Source organism: Procambarus clarkii, chromosome 27, assembly GCF_040958095.1.
Source record: "Procambarus clarkii isolate CNS0578487 chromosome 27, FALCON_Pclarkii_2.0, whole genome shotgun sequence".
Lineage (NCBI taxonomy): Eukaryota > Metazoa > Arthropoda > Malacostraca > Decapoda > Cambaridae > Procambarus > Procambarus clarkii.
Genome location: NC_091176.1, coordinates 5,871,755 through 5,892,810, shown reverse-complemented (window position 1 = coordinate 5,892,810; position 21,056 = coordinate 5,871,755). Strand labels below are relative to the sequence as shown.

At 44.8% G+C, this 21,056-nt stretch overlaps 1 protein-coding gene across 3 annotated transcripts in view; it reads right to left on the bottom strand.

The window, feature by feature from the left end:
* The window catches only part of LOC123762748 (NBAS subunit of NRZ tethering complex-like), a 504,795-nt gene that overhangs the window by 413,785 nt on the left and 69,954 nt on the right, over nucleotides 1–21,056 (bottom strand). For all 3 annotated transcript variants that reach the window (XM_069332294.1, XM_069332295.1, XM_045749508.2), the window contains exons 6-9: nucleotides 8,320–8,460; nucleotides 6,490–6,610; nucleotides 5,461–5,904; nucleotides 1,117–1,316 (exon numbers count right to left, since the gene is read on the bottom strand). In XM_069332294.1, the coding sequence (XP_069188395.1) occupies nucleotides 1,117–1,316; nucleotides 5,461–5,904; nucleotides 6,490–6,610; nucleotides 8,320–8,460 (906 nt within the window). The remainder of the gene's footprint in view (nucleotides 1–1,116; nucleotides 1,317–5,460; nucleotides 5,905–6,489; nucleotides 6,611–8,319; nucleotides 8,461–21,056) is intronic.

Here is a 21,056-nt window from a genome sequence, read left to right as displayed (position 1 = left end):
AAACTATCACCTGAGGACCACATAAAGAACGTTGTGCGTGGAGCCTATGCCATGCTTTCTAACTTCAGAATTGCTTTTAAATACATGGATGGCGATATACTAAAGAAATTGTTCATGACTTTTGTTAGGCCAAAGCTAAAATATGTAGCAGTTGTGTGGTGCCCATATATTAAGAAGCACATCAACAAACCGGGAAAAGGTGCAAAGACAAGTTACTAAGTGGCTCCCAGAAATGAAGGGCAAGAGCTACGAGGAGAGGTTGGAGGTATTAAATATGCCAAAACTAGAAGCCAGAAGAAAAAGAGGTGATATGATCACTACATACAAAATAGTAACAGGAATTGATAAAATTGACAGGGAAGATTTCCTGAGACCTGGAACTTTAAGAACAAGAGGTTGTTCAAGAGATTGGGTTGGGTTCAAGGTTGAACAAGAGATTTAAACTAGCGAAACACAGATGCCGAAGAAATATAAGAAAATTCACTTTTGCAAACAGAGTGGTAGACGGTTGGAACAAGTTAGGTGAGAAGGTGATGGAGGCCAAGACAGTCAGTAGTTTCAAAGCGTTATATGACAAAGAGTGCTGGGAAGACGGGACACCACGAGCGTAGCTCTCATCCTGTAACTACACTACACTTAGGTAATTACACACACACGCACGCAATTGACGATCACGAAACATTGATCATTTGTATGGGGAAATCCACAAAGAAATTGGAAAGGAAGATGAACATTTCAGCCGCTTTACAGCCATTGTCAACACCAGACTGAACCCCATGTAGCCACGGACGTTTTGCATGGAACGTGAAAAATACAAATACCCGGAGGCATATTGCGCAAACCAGACGAGGGCCTGCAGGTTGCAGGTGCGTTGCGCAGTTTAGGGGTTAACAATCTTAGAAGAAAAAAAGATTAGCTTGAATTTTTGTTCTTGCGCACAGCGATGTCAGCTATCAATAGCTGTGCCACCCAGAGGTTAAAGAGATTTTACTGCACTGTTGCTGTATTTATAATCTAAAAACAGACAATATTTACTACCTCTTTTTATATTAATGGCAATTCACTGTCAAAAATCAATTGTTCTCTAAAGTTTAACTATTCACACAAGATCATTACCTCTCTGCATCTGTGACCCAGTAGAGGGCATTCTTAGCAAGCCGACTCGACCTCTGAATAAGAGACAACTCCTCCTCTTCATCAGAGTCCACATACTCCTCTTCATCAGAACCTTCATTTGAGGTAGTTAACAATCGCTTGGAGTTGACTCTACTTTCTACCTCCAGCCCCAGAAAACCTCGATCATACGCTTCACTTATCTGCAAAATAGAGCATAAAGCATACAAATATAAGTACAGTATGTTAGAAAAAACTCTACAATTGAAGAAGCATTTTTCTATTTAGTTATTTTGATCTAATCACCATACTTAGCACTGGATAATTTATCTCCATGTTCAATAATATATTTCTCTATATTTAAGCTGACTATCATGTGATAATGTCAGACCTTTAATCACATGTTTCAACATGTTAAGTTTTCTACAATTATAACATCACAGTGACACTAACACGAAAAACATGACAAATGCAAAGTGCCCAAAGTTTATAAACATGAAATTGAATTTTAATTAAATCATTACATTACAAATCCATTATTGTTTTTAATAAATGTGTAAGATATTCATAATCTGGACATTTGTAATTCAGAAAAATTGAATGAAAATTTACAATGTTACAATTTTTTTCTTGGTAATGGAAAGGATAAATGCTAAGCTAATAAATCTGCTGAAAACATTTAATTTGATAATTTTATTTAAAAAAATTTCAAAACTAAATAACCATGCATGCAAGCTCCCACCCTACCAAAATTCTTTATGTACTTCAGAGGAAATCTATCCGTCTTATCAGTTCACCTCACCGCACACCAGCCTGTCCTCTCAAGTTGCCGTATCACAAAAAACAATTTCTAGGCAAGCCCCTGTGGCTCCCTGAAGCTATTTAATTGAATCAGTGTCTACTACTAGGTGCCATCAGTTGAAGAGTTCTTATTGGCTTACCAGAGACCACGAGCCAGAACCTGGCCCCCCACAAAGAGGCTCCGCCTCTTTGTGGGAGGCCAGGTTCTGGCCTGACGAACCCCCAGCCTGACCAGCCAAGCATCAATAACCCACGTTCTTCTCCAAACACCCACCGTCTCATTCTTCGCCAGAAAAGAAGGAGACGGCTGCAAACAAACAAAACATAGACCAGGACCAAAAAGAGCAGAAACCCCTACGTCAGAGGAGAGCACGAAGCTCACCTACCCGACCCCCAGAGGCCAAATCCAACAAGAACAAAGCCTTCTGAATATAATCTTGGTCCAAAGGGGCCACAACAAACTGAGGAGGAGGAGAGAGAAAATGAGAGCACCCGGTCCAAAGACCAGAACGGCTCAGGCAGCACATGAGCAGGTTAAGAGGTGGAAAAACATACGTGAAATTACAAATCCACAAGGGCCGTGACGAGGATTCGACCCTACATCCGGTAGCATCCCAGATGCTGCCTTAATCGACTGAGCTACGACTTGGTCAAAAAGAGTTGAAACCGAAGTTCTACTGAACTTACTGGATCCTGCAGCCTCTCCAAGGTACAAACCAGGGTTTTACACAACACCCCCATGCACTCAAGCTATGTCAATAGGCCATTCTCCCTCTTCCATGACCATGTCATAGCTCAGTCGATTAAGGCAGCGTCTGGGATGCTACCGGATGTAGGTTCGAATCCTCGTCACGGCCCTTGTGGATTTGTTCATTTGATGCATCACGCCATTGTGATTTCTGTGTGTAATGAAGTAAGGGTGAAGATGCAGCAACCGATGCAAGGCTCCTGGTGGATGAACCCAATGATTGTGAGAGCGGCGGAACGGCCCCAAAGGAACTAGAGCAAACTGTGAAGTAAAACCTGACCCAGCAAAGTTCAAACTCCCGCACAGCTGTTCAAGTAACTACCGAGTGACTCGGGACCCACTCAAAAACATCCGAAGGTGGGACCGCAGCCGGAGGAACACCGCGGGAGGGAGAAATACGGACACTGTCCAAGAAACCCAAACAAGGCCCAGCCAAGTCCAAACCTGGGATGAAACCGAATGGGACTCCTCCAGTTCACCAGGGAGCCCTAACCTAACAAGAAGCAAACACCTAACGAGCTGGGAAAGAAGCAAACACCTAGCGAGCAGACAAGTGGACTGACTGGCTGGTAGACCACACCAACTAGTCTTCGAGGTAGGCCAAAACCTGAACACCTAGCAAACGTAGATGGACCACCACAACCCGGGTAAGACATGTGAAAACACGAGGTGCCAGATTCAGCCCAAAGGGAAGGCAATGAAAGCTGTAAGCCTGCCGCCCCACCACAAAGCTTAACCAGTCCCTGAACCTCGGGTGAATGGGGATGTGCCAATATGCATCCCGGAGGTCCAGACACACCATCCATACCCGGCTCCAAGACAAGCCGGACCTGGGACAGAGTGATCATACGAAAGGAGGGGTAAGGAATACAGCGATTCAGATGGGACAAATCCCAGAATGAATCAAAGATCCACACAGTTCCATGATGGAACTGGAAACAAGTAAGAAACCCACTTGAGGGATGTAGTCATTTAAGCCACACCCAAACGCACCCTCTCTAAGATATGACCTGATGGAGCGAAGAGGAAGAAGCCTGCCCCACCAGCTCTGAACCTCCGAGAGCAGGTGGAGCCGCCCACCCCCACCACAGGCCGGAGAACACGACCTGAAACGTCCATGAACCATGAGACCAAGCATGGGAAAATAAGAGCCAGCTGCTCCACCAGCTGCTCCAACTGCGTTGGAGAACGAGGAAAACAAGGGAGAATTGTAGACCCAACCAGTCGTAAAAGCTGACGTGCCAGCTAGGTCGTGCAAACCACAGTGCACTCCAACAACAATAAACACTCAACCGGAGGAAGGATGGACAGTCAAAGACAACCCTGGCTTACTTAAATGGTGAGGGTCGACCCCCTAACGGAGTATATCCCAAACCCCCAGGGAAGACAACCCTGATCATGCAAGGGAAGCACTAATGGAGCATCCAAGGAAGAGAACCCTGAACACATGTAGCTCCAAGCACACTAAACTCCTGGCTCACGCTATGCAAATGTGCACAAAAATGCCTCAAAGGCAAACAACATGTACAGAAAATAGGAGACCAGAGCCAGAATGACTAGAACATGTGACACTGGGCATCCATCAGAATAAGAAATGAAGGTGGAGCGGCCTGCTACCTTAGCCTGCCACCCTCCACCTACCACCACCTACCTTAGCCTGCCACCATCCTCTCACCAAACAAGGAGAGAGGTGGGGTAAAGTAATGCGCAATAGTTTTTACGAATTTTGATCATTTGTTTACAATGTTGGGGGGAAGTTCTTTTGACGGTTTTGAGGCTGCAGTCTCATTTCTAACCATGCTGCAGTCCGTTTTGTTTTGCCGACTTTCTGGGTGCCTTCCCTTGGCGGTGATTGACATGAATACCTTTATATAAAAGGTTTTCATAATGGCACCTCTCTGAGGAGGTCTTGAGGTTATCTTGAGATCTTGAGTTATCTTGAGATGATTTCTGGGCTTTTTAGTGTCCCCGCGGCTCGGTCCTTGACCAGGCCTCCACTCCCAGGAAGCAGCCCGTGACAGCTGACTAACACCCAGGTACCTATTTTACTGCTAGGTAACAGGGGCATAGGGTGAAAGAAACTCTGCCCATTGTTTCTCGCCGGCGCCTGGGATCGAACCCAGGACCACAGGATCACAAGTCCAGCGTGCTGTCCACTCGGCCGACCGGTCAGGTTCTGGCTCATGGTCCCTGGCGGGCTAATAAGAACTCCACGTCTGATGACACCTAATAATATGACATTGATTCAGTGTATTAGCTTCAGGGAGCCACAAATGGGTTACCTCCAGAAAAGATGTACTAAACTGCCCAAACCTAACTTGAGTACACATGAATAAAAAAATGACAACTCCCTCAATTTTGCAAGCTGCTATGATGTATAGTACATCATATTTTGGCTGTTCGGGATTTATACCTCAAAATATGATGTATTATTCGAGAAGGGAGGTACTCATGCTAGTCATTGGCCTCTTGCCATAAAACCTCTTTCCTGAAACCACAAATTATGTTCCCCTCTTCCAAGAATGGCCATGCAATATTCATACTACCAATTCTTTTCTTAGTTACCTGTGTCTTCCACTAATAAAAGAACTAATCACAACTGATTTAATTCCTTTTCTAAAAGTTTATGAACTCTGAGTGGGCAATTTTTGTCTTTGCATTTACCCATTATGATAAACATATAACTGCATCCCTAAAAACATTTGCCTTCTTCAAGTTGGCTCATCACAATTTTTCAAAGAGGCATAAGTGACTGACTATATATTGCAAAAATAATTTAAAAGGTTCTTGTTACCTACCTGTGGTACACCCTCCAGAAACTCTGGCGATTCTCCAAGTAAGTTCCTTAATGAGTTGACAGAGCTTACAGTCACTGCCCCAGAATACCGAGCTAGGATTACTGCCGCATCTGACCACCAACTAAGATCTGCTGGGTGATTCTTTAGTGGCCCTGTGTACTGAATGAGTCGGTGTTTTTGGCATGGAATATATTCAGATGAGGATGGGTTGACAGCATCATAATGTGGTTGCAACAGGAGGGGCCAAAATTTTTGTTTGCGCAGGGATGGAAGTTCCCAAATGGAGAGACTGCCTGAGGTGTGTAATGCAGCTAACTGACGGCCAGTGGGAGACACACACATTTGGAAAATGAAGTCATGATGAGGTGCTGATCGATATCCAGACAAACGTTTCCATAGACCCAAACTGGGAGGTATATATTCCTCTTCATTAATTGTTGGTACCTACAAATAAAGTAAAAATATTTAAGTAAAACTTTAATTGCTAAACATAAAACAATAGTAGAAGCAAGAAAAGATTTAAAACAAACAAAACACAGTACTGTAATGAGACCATTACAAAAAGCTAAGCAGAGTATTCTAATAACAACAGCCTTAAGAAAAACTAGAGTTGCATAGATGATTCATTTAATAAGATAATTTTAGTATTGGTAAAAATATTAAACAGTATTAGTATACCTCTAAAATAAATGCTAAGCAAAAAATAAAATGCATACCAAAGTCCCTTATTTATACATTACGACAAAAATAACATTTGTATTAAAAGACTGAATTAATAGAACCATTATTTATTTATTCAATATAAAATTAACTAGTAGGAATAAATATTTCAAAGACATAAATCCACAATTTTTGTTAATGCCTAAATATAAACAATGAATAAAAATATATTCAAGTTTTATATATTCAGCTGGAAAAAAATTTCCTGTATGTATTGTAAAATATACACAAGGTTATCAGTCAATATCAATGTCATGAAATAATACACAAACTGTAGCAATTCTGGATTTTATTTATATCTAAACTTGCCTGTTTATAGAAGGGATAATCATTCACCATGCGCCACACAGTAACACCATGCCCAAGACCATTATTCTTAAGATTGCTGTCACCCATAAAATCACACAAGCCAGTCACTATCAACAAACTCCTGAAAAACAAAGCAATTTATTGTCATAAAAATTAAAATATAAAAATTTGCAAATGTTACTCTTATAAAATATATTCTTATTTGATACTCCATCTGCTCTATTGCCCAACCTATGTTGCTCTACTACCCAACCACTCGGGCTGGACAGTAGAGTGATGGTCTTGCTTCATGCAGGTCGGCGTTCAATCCCCAACCGTCCAAGTGGCTGGGCATCATTCCTGCCCCTGTTCCATCCCAAATCCTCATCCTGATCCCTTTCCAAGTGCTATATAGTTGTAATGGATTGTCCTTTCCCTGATAATTTCCTTCGCCTGCATTAATGTTACCTACATAATACTAATACTGCAGAATGATACAGGAATTTTATGCAAATGCCAGAATAAATATACACTACATGAACAACTATTCTCTTCACAACTGAAAAGTCTGGGGTTTTATTTACTGATACATGCAAAACAGATACGTTTGGGCATGTTTACTTTTATCTGACGACTGATTACCAAGCAGTGTTTACCAAGGCGTGAAAAGGGTACTATGGTACCACAATGAAAAGCTCAGGCACCAAAGGTACAGTACTTGCTCCTGTATTTTTCCTCATCCTCATATCAGACATAGACAAGGATACAAACTATAATACTGTATCATCCTTGGCAGATGACACTAGAATTTTCTTGAGAGTAGAAACAGTAGGACACCGCAAACCTCCCATCTGATGTTAATCTTGGCTTTCAACGAACCACAGAAAATAACATGTTTAATGAGGATAAGTTCCAATTACTGTACTGTGCTATGGAAAAAATGAAAACATCAAAGCAGAAACCACATATAAAACACTCAAACCACACAATTGAAAGAAAGAGCAATGTAAATGACTTAGGAATAATCATGTTGGAAGACCTTACTTTTAAAGAATACAACAAAGTTGTGTCACAATGGCAAGAAAAATGAGAGGTTGGACTACAAGGACCTTCCAAACAAGGGATGCCATACCAATGATAATACTTTGTAAGACATTAGTGTTCTCTAGAGTGGAAGATTGTTGCACACTAACAGCTCCATTCAAATGTGTGGAAATTGCTGACCTGGAGAGCATGCAAAGGTCTTTTACCACTAGAATCCAATCAATAAAACACCAAAATTATTGGGATCACTTTAAAAAATTTTAATCTGTATTCTCTAGAGATACTCCCTAGGCAGGAGAGATACATAATAATTTACGCATAGAAAATATTACAAAGACCAGTTCCAAATCTGCTCACAGAAATACCACCACACGAGTCCAGAAGGCACTGGCAGGATTTGCATAATAGTCACATATGGGGCATAACTGGCGAACCTCTCGCAGTGTTCAGGAGAAAACTCAACAAGCACCTTGAAATGACACCTGATCAACCAGGCTATGACTCATACGTCAGGCTGCAAGCAGCCGCATCAGTCTGGTTGATCAGACTAGCAACTAGGAGGCTTGGTCAGAGCTCAGGCCATGGGAATGTTGATCCTCAGAATCATCAATGGGTGGTTAACAGGTAGGAGTTAGGCAACTGTTGTGAACTGCAGCCTGGAAAATATCAATTGTTGGCCCTACAGTTTACTATCTCGCCAAGAATGGGAAACCACCTGCACTGGTGCATGATGGTCAATATACCAAACAAGCATAATGAAAACATAAAAAATGTAAAATGCGTAAGAATAAATGAGAAGCGACTTACCCATGAATGATAGCTGCAGTAACTCCACTTGGGTATAACTTGCCGAAGGAGAACACGTGGCTCTCCTGATAACCCTCAGTTGGCGACACAAAGTAGCTTCGAACATTTCCCTTATAATCAATAACTATCAACTCTGCAGCCCTGTGTATAAAATGATACACTAAATATTATTATAATTATATATGACAACATAATACAGTAGATAATGCAACATTCTTCATACGAAACTTTTTAACCCTACTGTAATCATACTTATTATTCATGCTAACAAGCACTCACACTCATTGTGCTTGAACATCATCACCTAGAGTATGACACTCATACTTTGTAATGTCACATATATTTACATGTCACTCTATGTAAAGTATGATAGTAAGTGGAACATAAATGTGTAGAGCTTTGGAAAAAGAGATGAGATAACACAAATGTGGCGCTTGAAGTAAAATATTAGACGAGAAAAAGTTGACCCAGTGTTCACAGAGCAGACAACAACATTCAAGATGGCCGCCGGCAAGAAGGAAAACAAAACAGAACTAGATTTTGGGGATTTCAATGAAAAAATCATTGACATGAGCAGTCTACACAACAAATTGGCAAAGTTAGAAATTATAGTGAACTATCATGTAAAAATAATCAGCAAATTGAAAGAAAGTAATGACTACTTCAGTAGCAAAGTATCAGGTCTTGAGGGGGTTAGTGAAAGACTTATGAAAGGACAAGAATCAATTGGAAACAAATTGCAAAGCCATGGAAGAGGAAAATAAACTCTTAAAAATGGCTTTGGAAGAAGTTAAAGCAAATTTAAACTTAAATGACTACGATAGGTTAGGTAAGGAAATTCAACAGGAAAAACAACTTTTGTTAGTACAGATGGAGGAAGTTACACAGGGAATAGAACAGTGCAAGAAAGATATGCAACTCACCTATGCACAAGTCAACCCGTTCTCGCACTTTCGTATAGTCAATATTGACTTATTAAATACGTGCATATGTGACATACTAATTTAGTGGGAATATTTTAGCTTACCTTGAAAAGCTTCAAAGAAAACACTGACCTTACCTAACCTTCTTAGTATGTTAAGATAAGCATCTTATTGCTTTGTAATTACAATTATTACTTAACCTACACCTATAATAGGTTAACTAATAATTGTAATTACGAAGCAATAATATGCTTATCTTAACATACTAAGAAGGTTAGGTAAGGTTGGTGTTTTCTATGAAGCTTTTCAAGGTAAACTAAAATATTCATAATAAATTAGTATGTCACATATGCACGTATTTAATAAGTCAATATTGACTATACGAAAGTGCGAAAACGGGTTGCACAAGTAGCCAAGGAGAAGGAAAAAAATAGAAGCAGCAGTAAAGGAAGCTAAACACTGCAGCACCCAAGATAAAACAAACATTAGGCTGGAAGTCAAAGTAACTGGCATCAAATCCTAAATTGGTGCAAAACACAATTGATCGCAGTAAGTCTGATAATTTTTGGTTGCAAAGAAAAGGAGATAACATCCAGGTCAGAAAGAGCTGTAGAAGAAGAGAATGTAGTAAATAAAATTGTTGGCCTCGTGGAAGGTCTTACTACCATAGACAATGTCTGTGCCTACAGGAGGATTGGAAAGTACGTAAAAGGGAAAGGTCGACCTTTGAGGATCACCCTAAACAGTGCCAAACCGATGGAAGAAGTATTAATTAACACTTTCGCGCTAATTGGACTCATTTATGAGTCCTGTTTCGTCTAACGCTAACACATAGTGGACATAAAGTTATGTCCTCTTTTAAAATATTAGTATAAAATTCAATTTTTATCCGATTTACTTTGGGTTTGTTTCAAACTGCGCGCCATGAGAATTCTCTTTCTCTCTTTCTCACCACTAGGCTGCATGGTACAATAAGTTCATGAAAGGTGTGGATAACTTCGATCAAATGGTATTATGTCCCAAACGGGTTGCAGGTGGGTGACTTTAGCCGTTTATACTGGTAATGCTTCCCCCATATCATGTATTATATGCATATGTCTGTTTAGGGAATTTTATTCCGATCAATATACAACCAAAAATAACTGTGTGCAACAAGTATAAACTTGACAAACATAACAAAAGTAAAAACATTTCGTGTGTGTTTGACGCTCACTGAAATGTTCCAGCGTTGTTTTATATTTGGCGCTATTCTAACTTACGCTTTGTTGATCTTTTTTACCTATGGGCTCATAGAACATTCTATTGCGAAAACATTGACACAAAAATGAATGACGTACATAGAAAATTAATGTCATGAGAGTGAAATAAGTATAAACTTTCAAAGCGCCGTGCGTCGTCCCGTCACCGATACCGGGTAACAATTTCACCACTTCCCACACTCCTGCGGGCGGGCCGCATCATTATTCTACGCTTATATTCATATCACCGTGTTGGGAATTTCATTGCGAGTCCATTGATACCAAAATTAACGCTGTAGAACAAGTGTGGAGGTGATTACAATCCCAAGAGTAAAAACATTTTGTTGCTGTTGAGCGCTCACGGCGAGTCATCTTCGTAGTTATTTATTTGGTGCTGGTATCCCTATACGTTTCGTGACTTTCTTTACTGATGTTCTTCTAGAGAATTTTATTGCGAACACGTTGGTACCAAAATGAAATACGTAGCATGAGAACTAAGGTCAGAAGAGTAAAAAGAGTATACACATTTTTGTTTTTACGCTTAAGCGATAAAAAAGCTGCGCGCACATACGGTTGGCTGAGTGACCTTCGCGGAGAGCGCGAAAGTGTTAAGGAATGCTAAAAAATTACAAAGAGATGAGGAAGGAAAAGTATGGTCATTAACACAAGATCTTTTAAAAGAAGACAGAGAAGCTCAAACTGAACCTCGCCGAGGCAAAATGTTTAAATGAGAGCAGGAATGAACAAGAAATCAATTCTTATTTCTACAAAGTGATAGGGATAGGCAGACCAGTAAAATGGTACAAAAAGGCAAACCAACAAAATTACTAGAAAGAGAGAATGAAGAATAAGGAGAAGGGGGAACATGTTCCTGAAAATTGCATACACCAACGTAGATGGAGTGAGATTAAAGATACTGAGAGTTAAGTGATGTAATATAGCTGCAGACACCAGACATTGTTGCACTCACGGAGACAAAACTTGATATTTTAAATGACGTCATATTCCCAAGGGGCTACTCAGGTTGGAGACGGGACAGAAAAATTAGTTAGGGTGGTGGTGTTGCTGTGCTGGTGAAAGAACACCTAAAGGTAAACGAAATAATGATTGCCAATCCACGAGAAGTTGACATAATAGCACTAGAGATCTGCAATCAGGATGATAAACTAACGATCATAAATGCATATAGTTCACTGCCATGCAACACATGGTCAAAGGAGGAGCTGGATAATAAACGTGAGGGTCTTATAACAATAATGAGAGATATTATAGCGAGAGCAGATAAAGATAGATCACGACTGTTGGTAGTCGGCAACTTCAACTTGAAAGCTATAGACTGGGAGGCATATGAAGCTAGAACAGAGGATTTTTGGACTTGTAGATTCATAAATCTCCTGGAAACATTCATGTTTCAACATGTTACACAAGCTATGAAGATGAGGGAAGGGGATGTTCCCTCCATGCTGGATTTGATATTTACCAGTAAAGAGGAAGAGATATTTGACATTCAATACCTTCCTCCCTTGGATAAAAGTGACCATGTCTTTTAGGGAATAAAGTATGCAATGCATTATAATCTGGAAGAAAATGAGGTTGAAGCAGTTGAAAAACCTGATTTCCGGTTGAGGACATTATGGGGGAACTCACATTTCTTTAAGGAATTTGACTAGAAAGACTTACTGTTAGGATATGACATGACATAAATGAGACTATGTCAAGTTTGTGAAATATATGATAAAGGCACAAAAATATTTATACCAAAGCAGAGATGCAAAACTAGGAAACAGGATTGGTTCAACAGAAATTACAAGAGGGCCGGAGACCAAAAGACACAAAAATGGAATTCATATAGGAAGAGGCCAAACCCCCAAACATTCCAACAATACAAAGATGCGAGAAACAACTACACTTGTACAAAATGAAATCTTCAGGGAACCAGACACAATAAGAATTCCAGAGAACAACAGAGCACATAGAGGTGTCTAGAGACAAAGTGAAAAAAATGCTCAAGGAGCTAAGTAAGAACAAAGCATTTGGTCCAGAAGAAGTTTCACCATGAGTTCTGAATGTGCACCTAAGCTCAGCATTCCACTTCAACTGATTTTTCAGGCATCCATGTGTACAGGAGATGTAGCTGATGTGTGGAAAAAGGCTAACATAGTTCCAATCTACAAAAGTGGCAGCAGGGAAGACCCCCTTAATTATAGACCTGTATCATTGACAAGTGTAATAGTGAAAATATTGGAGAAAGTAATTAAAACTAAATGGGTAGAACACCTGGAGAAAAGCTATACAATACCAGACAGACAGTATGGTTTTCACTTTGCAAGATCCTGTGTAAAGAATTTACTCAGTTTCTATGATCGAGCCACAGAGATTTTACAGAAAAGAGATGGTTGGGTTGACTGAATCTATCTGGACCTAAAATAGGCTTTTGACAGAGTTCCACATAGGAGATTGTTCTGGAAACTGGAATATATTGGAGGGGTAACAGGCAAGCTTCTAACATGGATGAAATATTTCCTAACTGATAAAAAAATGAGGGCCGTAATCAGAGGCAAGGTATTGGATTGGAGGAATGTCATAAGTAGAGTACCACAGGGTTCAGTTCTTGCATCGGTAATGTTCATTGTCTACATAAACGATCTACCAGATGGAATACAGAATTATATGAACATGTTTGCTGATGATGCTTAGATAATAGGGAAGATAAGAAACCTAGATGATTGTCATGCCCTTCAAGAAGACCTGGACAAAAAAGTGTATGGAGCAACACTTGGCAAATGGAATTTAATGTGAATAAATGCCATGTTATGGAATGTGGTATAGGAGAACATAGACCCCACACAATCTATAAATTATGTGAGAAATCTTAAAAAAATTCTGACAAAATGATCTAAGGGTGGTTCTAGATAGAAAACTGTCACCTGAGGACCAAATCAAGAATATTGTGCGAGGAGAATACGCTACACATTCTAACTTCAGAATTGCTTTTAAATATATGGATGGAGAAATACTAAAGAAATTATTCACGACTTTTGTTAGGCCAAAGCTAGAATATGCAGCTGTTGTGGTGCCCATATCTTAAGAAGCACATCAACAAACTGGAAAAGGTGTAAAAACTTGCTACTAAGTGGCTCCCAGAACTGAAGGGCAAGAGCTACGAGGAGAGGTTAGAGGCATTACATATGAAAAAACTAGAAGGTAGAAGAAAAAAAAAAAGAGGCAATATGATCACTACGTACAAAATAGTAATAGGAATCGATAAAATTGATAGAGAAGAATTCCTGAGATCCGGAACTTCAAGAACAAGAGGTCATAGATTTAAACTAACGAAACAAAGCTGCCAAAGAAATATAAGAAAATTCATTTTTGTAAACAGAGTGGAAGACTGTTGGAACAAGTTAGGTGAGAAGGTGGTGGAGGCCAAAACCGTCAGTAGTTTCAAAGCGTTATATGACAAAGAGTGCTGGGAAGACGGGACACCACGAGCGTAGCTCTCATCCTGTAACTACACTTAGGTAATTACACTTAGGTAGTTACTCATAAAAGTCTTAAGGCTTGTTTCAGACAATCTTATTACCCGTAATATATTTTGGTCTGCATTTAGTTATTAATGTAAAAATTTTATTTTTTGTTCAGGAAATGAAATGGGTTTGGAAAACTTGCCAGAAAGCATGGTTAACTGCAACCATTACAGATAAATGGTAAACCAAAAACCAGTGTTAGATGTAATGAAACACCCTTTTCTGGGCAAGCCCCGGAGGCTTCCTTGAGCTATCCGAACTGATATGTGTTATATGAGTTTGGGGTCATCAGTCACAGGAATCCTTATGCCTACCGGGGACCATGAGCCAGAACCTGGTCCCCTCAGAGAGCCACAAGGAGCAACGTTCTATGAGCACTTTACTTTTAAAGTACAGTATGTCAAAATTGTGATCGACCGGGAAGGACATCCAGAAAGGTAGACGAAACAATACAGGCCACAACCCGGTGAAAATTGCAATACTCAAAAGAGCAAAAGAACTCCCCCAGAAAGAATACAAGCAACACTTCATCCAACTACCACTCTCGTCTGCACTGCAGGGAAGGGGGAGCTGGCAGCCCACCACCCCAGTTCTTGTGGCATGTCAGGGAGGGAGATCATGAGGAGGGGGTGTGGGTGTCAGGGAGCCTCCGGGGCTCGCTCAGAAAGTCACGTTTCATTACTGTACATTCAATACTGGTTTGAGGAGCATTTGGGGAGCCCATTGGCTTCCAAAAGATAACTACCCACAGATAAGGAAAAAACCAGCGTTGAATGTAATGAAACGCCATTTTCTGGGTGAGCCCCGGAGGCTCCCTGGAGCTTATCGGGCTAATGTGTGTTATGTTAGACCGGGACATTAGCTAAGGAGTTCAGACCTACCAGGGACCAGCGCCAGAACCTGGCCCCTTCAGAGAGGTTTCAGGGAGCAATGGCCCTGGAAAACCCCATATGGTTGGGGGTTTTCCTTATCTGCCATCGACCGGGGTTAGGCACCCAGAAAGGTAGGCGTAACAAAAACCCCACATGGTAAGAAACTACAACAAAAACCGAACAGAGAGGTAGAAAACTCCCTACAATCCCAAGGAAACAAGCAAACAAGCAAACATCACACTTTACTGCCGCGCCGATCGTCCGCGCAGCCCTCCCCACCCCGGGAGGGGGAGGGGGGAGCCCCGGACCTACCGCGCCGGCTGCCAAGCTCCAGTTCGGAAGCTAAGCCTCAACCAACGCGAAAAAACCGCCGACCGGTGGGAGGGAGGGTTTCCAGGGAGCCTCCGGGGCTCACCCAGAAAATGGAGTTTCATTACATTCAACGCTGGTTTTCTGTGGGGAGCCCCTACGGCTCCCTGGAGCTTCATACCCAAAGAGAAGGAAAAGAAAGGGCTAACCCGGGAGGCGGCCGCCACAAACTCTGCAACGCAAAGCCAAGACAACCGGTCGCAAACCTGCGACCCAAGGCAACAAGAACGCCCAAGAACAGACGCACATATGGATGGGCGGCCAAAAACCTGTGCGACCCACAATTCCCTGCGCCCGAAATGAGCTCGAGACGTCACCAACACAGCAGCAAATGCTGCAAACGTCTGAACAGCACGGGCGCAAAGACAGACCGCAGTAAGAAGGAAAACACTGCGGACGACCCGGGAGACCCGAGCCCTGAAAACAGGGAACGAAGGAACCGGATCAACCACAGCGCATCCCCAGGCACGGTATGCCGGCAACAGCAAAAAGCACAACTGGACAACACAGGACGCACCCCCCGGCCAAACCAAACAAGTACCAATACCCCAAGAACCCCTCCGGAAAGCAGCCGTCTCGACCGTCGCCAGGACAGAGAAAGGCTGCACACCAATAAAGCTACCACCAGTACCAAAGAGGAGGAAACTGAAACCGAAGGGGCTACCAGAAACTGAGGGGAAGAGAAGAAGGCACCCTGAACCAGGACCAGGATGGCTCAGGCGACTCATGAGCAGGCCGGAGGGGACACAAAACGCGAGAAGACGTAATAAACGTCATACAGTCCCCAAGACGAAGCTCGCAGGTGGGACACCGTCAACAAAGCCACCTGAACACCATAGAGATGGCGATACCTGCGTCAAAATACCAGACGCGAAGAGCCAAAGAGAAGGCCGAACCAGTCACGGACAGGACCGATTCGGCCTGCTGAAAGAGGCAAAGCCTCAGGAAAAACGCCCCGGGTACGGACACCTATCAAGCAGCGTCTGAAAAGAAGGCCGGGCCGGCCACAGTGGAACCATAAGGACTGTTCTCGTGGGAAAGGGCTGCAACTGAGCCAGAACCCGAAGCAACAGCCGGACCGGGAGAAGAGGTATAGGTACCCCCCACCTCGACCAGGCCTGCCGAAAGCCTCCACCGTGAAGTCCTCGCAGGTGGGAAGGGCGCCACAAAACGGGCGACGCCTAGACCACGCCGACCCGAAGACGTCCATGGCCAGGAGTCCATAAGCCCAACAGAGCCAATAAAACGAATCGGCGACGACTGGCCTACCCACGAAGAGGAATGAACAGAGACAGCTGTCCACCAGGACGCAGGACACACCCCGGACACGAACCACACGGTTAACCAAACCCCCTGTGGTTCCGGCAAGAACCACCAGAGAACAGTCCAAACAGAGCTGAATGGTTGAGTACCTAGTGACCCAAACCCTCCGAAGCGCAAACCAGACAGCCATGAACACCTGAACCGGGCTGTGAGCCCGACGGACAGACAGACTCCATCAACCTCGGCCGACCTGGTGAGCACTGGTCACAAAGCCCCAGCCGAGAGACGACCCGTCCATGAACACATCGAGCGAAGGCTCGGGGAGCCGCCAAGGCACGGAACCCCGAAAACCCCCAAGAGGAAGCTGGTGACGCAGCACCAACACCAGATCCCCAGAGGAACCCAAGGAATGCAAGAGGCGGAAGTGGAGTCTCCGTAGGAACCAACCGACGCCGGAGCCAAACCCGACTCCGCTGGCAAACAAGCACGCCGAAGTGCAAACTCCCGCACAACCGCCCAAGCAGCCGCTGAGCAACCCGGGACCCCCTCCTGAACAGCCAAAGGCGGGACCACAGCCACAGTAACACTTCTGGAGGGAAGACAATGAGGGGCCCAAGAGCCTGAAACAAGGCCCAGGTCCGAACCCGGGACGGAAACAGAAGGTAAAACCTCCAGATCACCAGGAAACCAAACCCAGCGATCTGGAAAGAACCATCCCCTGGCGAGCAGACAAGCGGACTGACTGGGAGCCCACTCCAGCCAGTCGTCGAGGTAGGCCAGACACCGAATCTCAGACGCAGACAGGGCACTAAGATCCGGGAAAGATGCAAAGAGTATACAAAGTGCCCTTTACAAAATAGGGAAGGCAATAAAAACAGCAAACCTGAAGCCCCACCACCAAAGCATTATATGACAATCATATTAAGACATATCATGACATGACAATCATGATATGACAATATGACAATTATAATCAAAGCATTATATGACGGTGCTGGGAAGACGGGACACCACGAGAGTAGCTCTCATCCTGTAACTACACTTAGGTAAGGACACATAGGTAATTACCAACCGTGCTAGCCCCAGAAAAACAGGAGAGGAACGTGCCAAGAAGTGACCTGGAGGTCCAGGTCCACCATCCATGCACCCGGCCCCACAGAATCCGAACAGGAGACAACAGTCCTCCGAGGAGAGCAGAGGATCCAGGGCGCAGACAGAAGTAGTCCAGAAGAACTGCAGACTGGAAAAACTCATGACTGCAAAGAGCAGACGGGAAAGCTCATGACTGCAAAGAGCAGACGGGAAGCCCAGAAGGATGGGGCGGATCGACCACGCCCCACTCTGAACCCCCCCCAAGGGGGAGAAGCCGTCCTCCGACGCCAGCAGAGGCCGGAAGACAACCCAAAGCGCCCACCAACAGCGGGACCAAGCGAGAGGCAACAGAGCAAGCTGCTCCCCCAGCGCCCAGTCAACAGAGAAGGGAACAGAACCCCTTCAGAAAGAAAAAGTACACTACCGTAGGCATGAGGAGAGACTACGGGAAGGAAACCACACTTCGCTGTTAGACGAAGTGAGGGGAGACTTCATCACCACATTCAAGAAACCCAAGGGAATCGACAGGGTTGAGAAGGACAGGCTATGTAACACAAGGGGCACACGCACTAGGGGACACAGGTGGAAACGGAGTATCCAAAAGAGCCACAGATAGAATTAAATTTTTTTTTTTTTTTTTTTTTTTTTTTTTTATAGTGTCAGAATGGGAACAGTAAAGCACTAGGAAGTAATGGGGCGACTCCTCACACAAGTAACGAGGCTGACCCCCATACAATGTCACATGTAGACATGACAGAGCCCAAGAGGCACAGAAACCGAAACACCTGTCGATGGACGGTTGAGAGGCAGGACCAAGGAGCCAGAGCTCAACCCCCACAAGCACAACTAGGTGAGGACAGAAATTGTAAAAGCACAAGCCGCCGACTAGTGGCAGAGAGCACTACGCCGGCCAGGCAAAGAAGGCACAAAAATGCATCAAAAAGGCCCACCTCGACAGCAAAACCACAAAGTCCCAGCACAACCACAACATGTGCCAAGACCCAAAAAGCTCAGTCTGCAAGCCAGGAAGACCCCGGAACCCCAAAAGGCAGAACCGGGTCACACGAGGAAACAAAGTCCCCCGAACCCACAAAAGGGGGCCCAAGAGGAAGAAACCTCCAGAACGAAACCAAGGAACCCAAAGGAACCCAGAATCGAACCAGGGGGAGCCCAAACCACCACATTTGCCGGCGGAGAACACCACTGAAAGGCAAAGCACAGACCCCAGCAGAACGCCCTGGGAAAACGGTCCCAACAGACCGAAAACCGAGGGGCAAGGTGTGGGAGCAAGCATACCAGCTAGGGGCACGGAGCCTAAACCCATAGGCTCAGACCCAAAATCAACACCCAAACGTTCCCAGAGGAACAGGCAACGGCAAGAAAACACCAGAAAAACAAAGAAACGACAACAGGAGAACAAAAACCCTGAAAATTTTTTGAAAACTCACCAGAGACGCTCGCTCGCACACCCAGACGCATGTAAACAAACCGCAACGCCGCCCTGGTGGCCACGCCGTGAAACCGGCAGACGAAAATGGCCGCCAGCAGGGGCTGTGACTGACGCTAAATACACAAAAACACGCCAGCAAATGTGGGAAGCTAGCAGACTGGAAGGGCGAAAAACGCCGCCCAACAGCAGAAAACCCCTGAAGGGGCAAAACCGCCCCAGAACTGCTAGCAGGCAACCCCCACAGCCCCGGGAACCAACAACAGAGGCCCCGGGGCAGAGCCGTCCTCCAAGCCCTCCGCCCTGAAAGAAAAGCAAGAGTCCATGGGAAAGGCAACAAGAAAGGGCCGCTGGTAAGACCCAGAAGCCTTGGCAGGAGGCACAGGCTCAAACCTCCGTCCCCAACCCGAACGGGGCATCCCCCGAAAACCGCCCGAGTCTCTGCCGCAACTGAACCCCGCCCCGACCCCGAAACCCGCAAACGGTCCGGAGCCGGGAACATGGAGAGAAAGGGGCGAGCAGCACCTAACCAGCGGGGCGGCCACGGGCATTCGAGTGGGAAACCAACCTAGCATGTTGCAGCAACCTAACCTAGCTTGCAACACGGATGCCGCCTGTACTCTGAACAGTAATAACATCATGAGAGTACTGGAGAACAAGCAGAGAATCACTCGCAAGACTCCGGGTCAAGGTGTCAGTGACCCAACAGGCAGCATGACGGAGGTAAAAATGGCGACTGTCACCCGGAGACAAGGGAACAGCAACCAACGATCCCGTTCAAGACGGGTTGGAACCCGGAAGACACATTCAATGGTCCCCCGAGCCCAGACAGGGGTTTCCAGGGCCCGTAGGGTAACAACTACGGGAAGCCCGGGCAAGGTGTTGCTAACCGGTTAAGAAACCCAAACATAACAAGAGGGTAGATTATAGCACTGAAAACCCCTGAGACGTGTACAAGCACGGGGGCCTAGCAGAGGGCCGCCAAACACTACCAGTGGAACTATAACCACCTTAGGCAGACCCCCACCAGGCAAGAAAATGAAAAACAAAAGAAAAACCCCGCAAAAGTACACCGTCTCCAGAGGCAACAGAAACCGGCCGCCGCTTAGGTGGCAGGCTGCGCAACACCTTGACGCCCTAACCAGCACAATACCAATCCCTACCCAGGGCCAAACAAGGGCCCCAAGCCCCAGCTGGCCCCAAGGGCGAGGCAAATGCCGAGCAGCAAGAACCTCTACGGGAATGGTTCCCGAACGCCCCAGGGAAGATAACCCTGTAACGCAAGGGCAGTACTCACAGGGCGCTTAGGGAAGTCAGCCACTAAGCACATGCAGCCCCGGCACTGATGAAGTACTCCTGGCCACCGCACACCACAACACACGGCAGTGAACGCCACACAAGGCAAACACCGCCTAGGAAACTGAGGCCAGAGAAGCGTCAATCCCGGTTGACATTAGCGAACGAACTGGAGCTTGGCAGCCGGCGCGGTAGGTCCGGGGCTCCCCCCTCCCCCTCCCGGGGTGGGGAGGGCTGCGCGGACGATCGGCGCGGCAGTAAAGTGTGATGTTTGCTTGTTTGCTTGTTTCCTTGGGATTGTAGGGAGTTTTCTACCTCTCTGTTCGGTTTTTGTTGTAGTTTCTTACCATGTGGGGTTTGTTTTGTTACGCCTACCTTTCTGGGTGCCTAACCCCGGTCGATGGCAGATAAGGAAAACCCCCAACCATATGGGGTTTTCCAGGGCCATTGCTCCCTGAAACCTCTCTGAAGGGGCCAGGTTCTGGCGCTGGTCCCTGGTAGGTCTGAACTCCTTAGCTAATGTCCCGGTCTAACATAACACACATTAGCCCGATAAGCTCCAGGGAGCCGTAGGGGCTCCCCACAGAAAACCAGCGTTGAATGTAATGAAATAACATTTTGTGGGTAGAACCCTGGAGGCTCCATGGAGCTATTGGACTGATATTAGCTAATATTAGTATTCGGCTTCAATCATTTTGAGTTGTCATGCC